Source organism: Pinus tabuliformis, chromosome 8 (genome assembly GCF_031772625.1).
Source record: "Pinus tabuliformis cultivar Carrire ecotype Pingquan chromosome 8, CPIR1, whole genome shotgun sequence".
Lineage (NCBI taxonomy): Eukaryota > Viridiplantae > Streptophyta > Pinopsida > Pinales > Pinaceae > Pinus > Pinus tabuliformis.
In genome coordinates, this window is record NC_142294.1 from 907,167,402 (window position 1) to 907,178,748 (window position 11,347).

At 40.5% G+C, this 11,347-nt stretch overlaps 1 protein-coding gene across 2 annotated transcripts in view; it reads right to left on the reverse strand.

The window, feature by feature from the left end:
• The window catches only part of LOC149238474 (protein RBL-like), an 87,190-nt gene extending 77,113 nt beyond the window's left edge, over window positions 1-10,077 (reverse strand). Inside the window, exons 1-3 of one of the 2 annotated variants that reach the window (XM_089373042.1) lie at window positions 9,465-10,077; window positions 8,180-8,368; window positions 7,978-8,076 (exon numbers count right to left, since the gene is read on the reverse strand). In XM_089373042.1, coding sequence (XP_089229168.1) covers window positions 7,978-8,076; window positions 8,180-8,198 — 118 coding nt within the window. In that variant the 5' untranslated portion in view covers window positions 8,199-8,368; window positions 9,465-10,077. The remainder of the gene's footprint in view (window positions 1-7,977; window positions 8,077-8,179; window positions 8,369-9,464) is intronic. The other variant, XM_089373043.1, reaches the window with a different exon arrangement.
• Window positions 10,078-11,347: the final 1,270 nt, after the last annotated feature.

An 11,347-nucleotide genomic window follows, 5' to 3' on the forward strand; every position in this document is an offset into this window, starting at 1 on the left:
AGGGATATAGAATTTATGTGGCTGGTCAAAAGGAAGTTGAGATAAGTCATGATGTCACCTTCGATGAAGATATGGCCCTCAGGAAGATCAACAACCTTCCTATCCTAAGGAAGGACAAAGAAGTTGACACCGGAAATCAGGGTGCAAAAGAAGACGAAACGATGCCTGATGTTGATGAACCTATGGATCCTATTGATCCTCCTCCTCATGAGCCCTCCTCCAAAAGGAGACCCTCATGGCTTAGGGAGACTCTCGAAGATGCTGAGAGACACATTGCACCAAGAGGGACTTTCTGTGAAAGCAAGAAGCCGAACAGGTATCAAGGATATTTGACCGCCATGAGCACTATCATTCAAAATGAGCCTTCATCATTCGAAGAAGTCGTGAAGCAACAAGTATGGAAGGATGCTATGAATGAAGAGTACGAGTCAATTATGAAAAATGATGTCTGGGATGTGGTCCCTAGACCTCAGGACAAATCAGTTGTCACCTCCAAGTGGCTCTTCAAAATCAAGCATGGAGTTGATGGTAGTGCAGAAAAAGTTCAAGGATCACTTTCTTGCTCGAGGCTTCTCTCAAAAGGAAGGTGTAGATTACGGTGAGATATTTGCACATGTTGCCTGATACACCACCCATAGTTGCAGGAATCGCCCCCCCCCCGATCCTAAGCCGGAATCGCGACCTGTACGGAATCGTTCCGAAATCTCCAGGCGAAGCGCGATTCCAAATTTTAGGTTGCGCGATTCCGTTTTTTAAAAACGATTCCTGGTTTTTAGGTGGCGTTGCCCCGGATCCGCGCTTCGGAGGGCGATTCGGGCATCCGGTTGCGCCACGCAACCCGCCCGGAAGCGCACGCAACCCGCACGCAACCCGACGCAACCCGGACGCAACCCGCGGGCAGCAAAAATTAACTTAAATTTTTTTTAATTTCTTTTAAAAGTTAACTTAACTTAGCATGAGGGGGTGGGTTAGGGTGAGTTTAGAAAAGAATAAAGCCCCCATTCTCTTCTCATTTTCTCACTTTGAGTTTATGAGGGTTGGAGAAGAGAAGAGAGGAGAGGAGAAGAGAAGAGAGGAAAGGAGAGGAGAAGAGAGGAGAGCTTGGAGGAGTGAAGAAGGAGGAGCTAGGAGAAGGAGGAGGAGCTTGGAGCAAGAGCTTGGAGGACTTCATCTACAAGAGCTAAAGAGGTAAGTTCAAACCCCAAACTCCCTTGTTTTTTTGAAAAAAAAATTGTATTTTTCTCCTCCCTCTCCTACTCTTTCCCATTGTTTCTACTTGCTCCTTTATTTACAGGTTGTCCACCACCTATATCCATATTCCAAGATGGTGTTCTTTTGGCTTCTATGTATCATTCCACTCTTGGTTTTAATGATGGCAAGGGTGAGGAATAGAGGGGAAGAGGAAGGGGATGAACTTGGTCCTAATAGTAGTGACCCAATGTATGATGAGGAGGAAGGGTTTGAAGAGGAAGGGGATGAACTTGAAGGGGACACTGAAGCACAAGATGGGAAAGGTACATCAAATCCCTTGTGGAACCATGTGACCAAACTTGATGGGGGAAAGGGTGGTGGATCTTACAAATTTGTGTGCCCTCATAGTTGTCATGGAGGAAAACCATATACGGGTTCATATACCCGTCTGAGGAGGCATCTTTGTGGGGTGCTGGACAGTGATGAAAAAAAGGGTTCTGTGGGGGTACAAATTTGCCCAAACATTTCAACTGAAGAAAGAAGAAAATACATCCAAATAGAGATGGCTGCACAACGAAAAAACAAGAAACAAAAAACTCATTCTGAATCAAGTGCAACCTCTAAATTTGGTAGTTGCCCATCTCCTCATGGTACTTCTGCAACCTCTGGAGGTAGAAAAACAATAGGGGATTTCCTTAATGTTTCTGGGAGGGATGATGTGGATGGAAAGATAGTCCGTTTTCTTTGTGCTTGCGGTGTACCATTCAATGTGCTTCGCTCTCCCTATTGGCATGACATGGTAAAGGCCATCAATGAAGCCCCAAAAGGATACAAGGCCCCCAACTATGAGAAAGCTAGAACAGTGTTATTAGAAAGAGAAAAAGCTAAGGTTCAAAGAGCTTTGACACGTTTTACACATGAGTGGGTGGATTCTGGGGTATCCATTGTATCAGATGGGTGGACAAATATTAGAAACCAACATTTGATAAATGTTCTTGGTGTTTCTTCTAGTGGTGCAGTATTTATTGCATGTCATGACTCCTCCTCCATCAGTGCAACTGCACAAAACATTGCAGATCTCCTATTGAAATCAATCAAAGATGTTGGTCCGAATAATGTGGTTCAAGTGATCACAGATAATGCAGCAAATTGTAAGGCAGCAGGAAAAATTATTGAGCGTACTCATCCACACATCTTTTGGTCTGGGTGCCTGGTTCACACATTGAACCTTTTGATGCATGATATTGTGAAACACAAAGATTGTGGGTGGATTGCTGAGGTTTACAGGAAAGGGAAGCAGCTCATTAAATTCATCACAGGGCATACAAGGGTAAACTACTTCTATGGCACTTACTCCATGTTGCAATTGCTTAAAATTGCAAAGACAAGATTTGCTAGTTATTACCTCACCTTTAGGCGGCTAGTGAGGGTGAGACAAGCTTTAACTAATCTGGTGTGTGCTGAAACATGGGATGAAATTAACACTGACACAGATGGTGCTAATGTAGTCAAGGACACTGTTCTTGACAGTTACTTTTGGTCACAGGTTAAATATGTTTTGCAATTCACCAAACCAATTTATTACATGATCAAGTTTGCAGATTCAGATCGACCAGTAATTGGGGAGGTGTATGAGCAAATGGATAGCATGTTGGGGCAGATTAAAGACATTGTTGAGCCTAGAGATACCACCTTGTACAATTATATTCGTGTAGAGGTGCAAAACCGATGGGAAATGCTAAATATTCCATTGCATGCATTAGCATATGTTTTGACACCTAAATACTATCATCCATCATGGCTTTCAACACCAGCACCTGGGGGGGGAAGCAGGAAAAAACCACACCAAGATAGAGAGGTTCACGAAAAATATATGGCTGCATTGAGTAGATTAATCCCTGATAATGAGGAGGCTGCATTGGTACGGAGACAGGTGAGCAACTATACGCTCAACACTGGTCCATTTGGGAGCATGCATGCAATTCAAGATCGAGAGCATTTTTCTGCTCTTGAGTGGTGGAACATGCATGGAGGGGCTACTCCACTTCTACAGAGTTTGGCATTGCGGGTGCTATCACAGGTGGTAAACACTTCTTCTGCAGAGAGGTGTTGGAGCTCTTATTCTTTCATCCACAGTGTTAAAAGGAACAGGTTGAATTTAGACCGGGCAAAGAGCTTGGTTTATGTTCATTACAACTTGCGATTGTTGTCCCATTACTGTGAAGATGCAAAGTCTAATAAAGACTTGTTGACTTGGGACAAGAATCCAGAGGAGCCCAATTTGGAGGATGGAGTGTTGCGACTAGAGCAATTAGAGGATGCTCTTATCCAGGTATGTCCATTGTGGTATGAATTTTCCAATTTTCCCTTATAAAGCATTTCTCTAATTCATGTTTTTAATTTTTTTGTTAACTAGTGTTTTTTTTTTTTGCATGAATTTTTTGAGCGATTCTAGGATGATGATGACCGTGTTGATATGCCACCACCCCCACCCCCATCTGGTCCCTTGGTTCCTAGGTTCCATGGTTCAACAACAACAGCAGGGGGTTCTTCTTCATCAGTTCCAGTGCCACGACTTACACAGGGACCATCTTCTTCATTGCCACCACGTGGAGGCCCGCCATCACGTTCTATTCGTGGTGGAAGGAGGAGAGATTAGTAGATATATTCACAATCTACTTCTTTTTGTCATAGATTACTCATTAGACTTGTAGACTTGTGAATTTGAATTTTGAACCTTTTTGGCTTGGCGGTGACCAAGTGACATATTTTGTAAACATTATTATTTGAATTTTGGACATGACAAATGTTGACAGTTGCTCACTTGCTAGATAAATCATAATATGCTCTATGTTTTATGTTTTATAATATGCTTAAATGTTTTATGTTTTATAATATGCTTAAAAATTTGATGTATGTTTGTAATAGCTAGAATATAGATGATTGTTGTACTAGTAAGTAACTACAATGGAATCATGGATGCCATATCTATCTTGATTTATGCAAAAATATGCATGTTTTCATGTCTTCTACAATTAATTTGGTATTTGGGATGTTTGTTTTGAGTATAAATGCAAAAAAATATAAAAAAATATATATATATAGCAGACGCTTCCGCGGACGCTTCGCTTCCTAGATTTTTGGAAAATGACGCTTCCGCGCTCCGCGCTTCCGCTTCGCTCCCGCTTCATGCAACATTGACACCACCATCTGCTCGATCATAGCCCTTGCTGCCTCGCAAGGATGGAAACTACATCAGATGGATGTCAAAAACGCTTTCTTGCATGGTTCGATCAAAGAGGAAGTCTATGTGGAACAACTAGAGGGGTTTGAGGTTCATGACCGGGAATCTCATGTATGCAGGTTGAAGAAAGCTCTCTATGGGTCGAAGCAAGCACCCCGAGATTGGTATGAGAGGATCGATAGCTATCTGATGAAGTTGGGATTCACTAGAAGTGAAGTTGGATCCGAACCTTTACTTATTCTGGTACTGGACGACCTCTTTCTAACAGCTGCAGACCCTCTCATTCACAAATGTAAGAGGGAGTTGGCTTCTGAATTTGAGATGAAGGACCTAGGACCGATGCACTACTTCCTAGGGTTGGAAGTATGGCAAAAGCCAGATGAAATTTTCCTATCTCAAGGAAAATATGTTGTGAAGATATTGGAAAGACTTGGGATAGTGGACTGCAAGCCTGTGACTACCCCGATGGAACTTAACTTTAAGAAGTTATGTGGTAGTGCTACTAAACCTGAATTGGGAAATGTTTCTGAGTATCGTCAACTCATAAGAGCTCTAATGTTCTTGGTGAACTCCCGTCCATCTTCATCTTGTCCTAAATATGAACCACATTGGTTGGTTCGAAACGCGTCCACCTAACACTCTCTATGTGATTTTTACTGAAAATTTTCATGAATTAACAAGTTATGGATCACAGAAGCTTGAATTCAAACATATGTTTTGCAGTTAACACATCGAGCCAATATGCGGTTGAGCCTCATCATATACATTAGATTGGTGCCAAGAATCTTCTGAGATATTTTCGGGGCACAATCACTCATGGACTGAGATACACTGCCTAAGATGTGAGGTTGCATGGTTATTCTGATGTTGATTGGGCTGGCAGTGTGGTGGATAGCAAGAGCACTTCTGAATGTTGTTTTTCTTTGGGTTCTACTTCGATATCCTGGATGAGCAGGAAGCAAAAACCGGTTGCCTTGAGCAGAGGTGAGGCTGAATACATAGTTGATAGTATGGCCTCCTATGAAGTCGTCTAGTTGAGGAAGCTCTTCAATGAGCTGTTTGGGCATGTGTTGGATACAACCGTGATCCTCTGTGACAACCAGAGTGGGATCCGATTATCAGAGAATCTCGTGTTTCATGATCGCTCCAAGCATATAGATATCAAGTACCACTTTATTCAGGATATGGTACAACGAGGAGCAATAAGGCTACATGACATTGAGACTGATGAGCAAGTCGCCGATACTCTGACAAAGCCCCTAGGAAAGGTCAAGTTCTTGGCCTTCTGAGAATGACTTGGAGTCGTGGAGAGACCCTCTTATGAGGGTCCTGTATCAGATGGACATTGGGCTCTAGGAGTTCCAGGGGGCTTGGGGTACTTCTTGGAGCGAAGAGCAACTATAGGGTGAGTGGTTCAACGTTCCCCTGCGATACCCCTTGGCGACATGTAGGCAGGATGAGTGGTTCATCCTTCTCCTGCTAAGACATCCTACCCATGCAGTCTGGGACTCATGAGAAGTACCTCTCATCAGGCCAATGAGTAGGGGAATGAGGATAGGGACCATAGTACTACGGATGGACGCATCGTGTACTGTCGTACTCCCTATGCTAGGATGACCAATATTGATCTGGGATCAATTGGAACTGACTTCGGATCAGTAAGAGTGGTATGAAACAGTTTCTTTTGATTGGAACTGGCTTCGGGTCAGTAAGAGTGGTATGACACACTCTCCTTTGATTAGGACTAACTTTGGGTCAGTAGAGAATGGTATGATACATTCTCGATCACTTCTTCTTCCTCATAGTTTAGCAGAACAGAGCAGTGCACTAATGGCAGAGATAGTACAGATTGGCAGATGGAATACTCCCTAGTTGAGAGGGAGTGTTAAAATTGGCAACTAAGACCAAACTCCACATGGGTCATCTTATATATGACAGCTGATATTTTTCTTGGATTCCTCTCTCCGAGAAGTGTAGGATTGATCTAAAGATCATCCGATTTTGACATGTACAACTGAAGTTATGAATTTATTTTGACTAATGGTCAAATTGTCAAGGTCGGCCAGCAAACTTATGTAGGCTCAGAAGCCCAACAGTCACGTCTATTCATCCTCAACGTTGCATATAAATAGAAGGTGACTTGGCCTCTTTTGGACACACTCAGCTTCACACTTCTCTCTCTCTCTCCTCGTTGATTGAGTACAAATTTTTGGGCCTCTCTCTCTCCACACATCTGAAATTTCAAAAGAGTGAAATTTCAGGAGGACGAAATTTTAGGAGAGCGAAATTTCAGAAGAGCGAAATTTCAAAAGAGAGAAATTTTAAGAGGCTGAATTTCTGGACAATTTGACCAAGCGTTGACCAGCATGCGTTGACCTCCTTTCGCTGTGTTTTTGTGAGGGATATCTCTGTTTGGGCAGGCCGCATTTCTAGGCACAAAAATCGAGGCTAAACATTCATTGTTGACCAGTGTTGACTACAGCTAAGGCTGACTGCAGGTGGGCTGTTTGACCAAACTTTGACTGCGCTGAATTTCACTATTTTGAGAGTTGTTTTATCTTGTTGTTTGGATACCGAAGTTGACTGAAGTTGACCAATTCACTGAGGGTCAAATCTGCCCTGTTGACCAACGTTGACTCTTCCGATTAGGGCTCTTTTGCTGCTGTTATAAATTATCGGATTTGTAAATTGTACAATCTCTCTCTGCTGAAGTATTGAAGACTGAAAGAAGATTTGATCAAGGGTTTCCCCACATTGGGGTTTGTCCCTGCCTGGTGCCACATCTTGTGTCCTCTTGTCTTAGCTTGTCTTCTACTGTTTATGTTTATGTTCTATCTGCATTTTACTATCATGTTGATGTGATGGATAATCTGAATATTGATATTGGGCTAACAAAGAAATTGAAGTAAAATTGCTCTAAAGCATAGTATAGAACATACCATTGTTGCTTAAAATTAACATAACTTAATACACTAATACACAAAAGATCACGCATTTGCAGCAGCTCGCAATCTACAGAACATCATATTTTAACATCAGAAAGTTATATCTTTTGTTCCTTCTTTCAATCAAGGATTTTTATATTTGACAAGAATCGATAAATGATCAACTTTTGTTGAGTGTTCTTGGAAACGACATATATGACATAATACCTATTTTACTTCATGGTTGGGCATAATAACAAAAAATTCCATCGTTGAAAATTTGGAAACCTCTCTGTAGCCTTAACACTTCAGAACAAGGAGATAACTTCATAAACTAGTTGAATTTTCCATCAGCGTATCGATTTCAACTAGTTCCCTACAAAAAATACTGCAATGCCAGATGCAATCTGCTCCTTTCGGTAAATAAGACTCCCTAATTTATATATGATCTAGACATAAAAACAGATGACAGAAAAATAGAAATAATGTGAACATATCTCCAGCTTTATGCCATTTGGGCACAAATCTTTGAATGGGAAGAAAGAAAAACTGAACATCAGACCCCACCAAGCAGAATTATAGAGAGAGGAGCACGGGGAGGGGGCAATGAATACTAACCAGCAAGAAGTGTGCCCCTGCTATTGAATGCAATGCACCTGGCTACCCCTTGTTCCAGGAACTCTTCTATGACTTCAGGGAAGTCTCCCTGATATGGGTCTGCTTGATACCAGAAAAACAAACATTGAAGCAATTCAGGATTTAGCCGATTAAAAGGACCATAGTTCAATTCATGGAAAACTTGAACATATATTGTACTTACCAATGATAGAATGATTCATGATGGCAAAAAGGTCATATCATCAACAATCTTTCACCAGGCAGGCATCTTCCATTTTGAAACTTCAATCCCCTTCTTCCCAATTGGGGGCCAAGGGAGGGAGATTTTGTGCTAGGTGACCGGCAGTAAACAGTGGTTTGAAGTATTCTATTTTAGACTCCAAATTCAGTCCTAGTAAGAACCACAGCACAAGAAACGTACATTACCAGAAATGGAAAACAGGAAACGCTACGAGAAAGGGGAAAGGTACAAGAAATTACTCAAAATCTCGCATATGAGAAACATTCATTATGTTATTAAAAAAACATATTCGTATCTAAAAATGCATATATATTATACAAAAATATTATCAAACAGAAGAGGCTAGAAGGAAAATTGCCTATTGTAGATATTGCAATTTGATCATTTAAAATGTTGTAACCCGTAGACAAGCCCTGATATAATTAGTTTGAAGAAAATAATATGCTCTTTCAATAACGCTCTGGGCATTAAAATGCTCTGGCTTTTAACATAATGCTCACTATGAATTTCTCTTCACGCCAACACTCAAGTGATCCACTGATCAGATAGGAAAAAAACTAATTCTGTTGAAACCCGGATGATCCGGGGACCCTATTCAGAAGAGTTGGAAGATTGATCTTGACACCCTAAAGATCACTACAGAGAAGTGAGAATATGATGCGGTAGAGAGTATTATTCGCTTTGAATGGTGAATCAGACAATTTTCCCTCGTAATCCCGTCTGATTGGAGAGATTCATCTTGATATCGGAAAGCTTGAGATCACACAGAGAACAGAGAATATGACGTAGTAGAGAGTATTAGCTGCTTTAATTAGACAGTTATACTCCTATGGGTATTAGCTACTTCTACCTCCTGTGCCTCTTTCATTTACAGGAAGTGCCCAGCGGGTTTACCCGGATATGTATTTCATGGAAAAACATAAATTACATTTTTTTTCCTTCCAGAAAAGACAAACACAAATGTAACCAAGTACAAAATTAAGCAAAGTATGCTAACCAAGCTACAGTAGATTGAAGCAAATAAATTTGAAGAAACCACGACATAATCCAAAAATTTCTGTTTTTTCACGTAAGAGATGTAGACCTTTATACATTGGGAATGCGGTAATGCAATGACCAAAATAACATTAGTAACCTTTCAGCCAAAAAGACGGCAGGACTTCGAGAAGAAATTGAGGAAATTATGCCAGTACCTGAAGTATGCATTGAATCAGACAAATCAAGGGGATATAGGCTTCGAACTTACCAGCAAATAGGAGCACCAGCTGAGTAGTATGAAGCCCTCGGCCAACACTTGAATTAAATTATGGTCAATCGGCTCTGGACTATTCTCCCCAGCAGCTGGCAATTTCCCCCCACCAATCTCCTCGACTGACCCGCTGAGCCACAGCTCCTCAACAGGCAATTTCCCGCCGTCAATCTCTTCAACTGACCCACAGAACCCCGGCTTCAATGTCGTTCACGATTTTGTCAATATTCAGCAAAATGACTGCTGCAAACCCGCAATTTGAAAAATTGGAGGTTCATGAAAGCGTTTAAGGATGTCCACTGCACAGTGAAAACCCTATTCGGAAAACCAGGGGTGTATGGTATGGTACGGTAAATATGCTTGAGGAGTGTGATATGGTATGAAGGCGTACGATAGAATGAGATGCTTTAAATCATTTCACGTTTCTAAGAAAATGGAAGAAAATATTACAAGACGAAGGCGTTTTCGGGAACGAAACAAATCAATGGGAAAGGGGTGACATTCATTGAGAAACTGTAATCAGAGACGCTTTGCATCTTACAAACAAAGACGAATGGAAAAAGTGTCGATTTTTCATCTTGCGGAATCAGAGACAGAACGACTGCCTAAAAATATATATAGTCTAATTTCATTTTTCCATTTTTAGATTGTTTTATAAATACAATCCATTTTCTCTTTAGCTCCTCATTGTTTCGATTACTATTAAGGTATTAGCCCTTTATCCTTTTCCTATTAGAAAGTCCGTCCTTGTTTTATCTAGCTTTATTTGTTATTTTTTAATGAAATATCCTTATTGACTAAATAAAAAAATTTAGTTTATAATTCAATGGTTTAAACTTATTTAATAGTCTCTATTAATATATTATTAATCCATTATATTATTTAATTATTTTAACCTTTTAGATTCATATTAATCCATTAATTATTTTTAATCCATTATATTACTTAATTTTTTAGTTTTAGTTTATAACTTAATGGTTTAAATTTATTTAATAGTCTCTATTAATATACTATTAATCCATTATATTACTTAATTATTTTAACCTTTTGGATTCATATTAATTAAATATATACTTAGATATACAATTATTTAACTAAATATTTATTAATAAACTTCAATATGATATTCAGTTTTTATTAGTAGGTTATGATACTAACTATAACATAGAACAATAACATCTTGGGAAGAAAAAATAGTGAGCGATTGGTTCCGCAGAGCGTTCTAGGGTTTATCTAAGAGAGTAACAAAGGGTAACAAGTACCCATGGAGGCACAGGGAGGAGGGAGCTCCACTCCCTCCTACAATAATGTAGTTTCAAACAGAGGAAGAGGAGGGAATAAGAACAAACCTCCACACCCTTTAGAGGTCAAGACAAAAAACACTGAAACTCAGAAGGTGGAAGGCAGCAAAACCCATGCAGATCAAGCGACCCACGAAGAAGACCGACAGGAGGAGAAAGCGGAAGACAGAGGTCAGAGAACTGAGAACAGAGCCAAGATGGGACCCTATAAACCCAAGACCATAACTAAACCTCGGGTTATTCTGAATGATCCAACTTTGCAAGCGCACAGGGATCACATGGCAAACTATGCCATCATATGCAAATTTATGGGAATCTACCGTCAGAGAAAGCGTTGTACACCTGGATAGAATACAACTGGAAACCAAAGGGGGAGTTAAATATACATCTTGGATCCAAAGGTTTTTTTACAGTGGTGTTCACGAACATGGAAGACAGAGACAGGATTTTTGAAGGGGGACCATACTTCTTTGCAGCTACTGGTCTCTATATGCGACCATGGACGATGAACTTTGTGCCAGAACGAGAAACCTTCACTTTGGTACTGGTATGGATTAGACTCTACTCCTTACCTTTAGA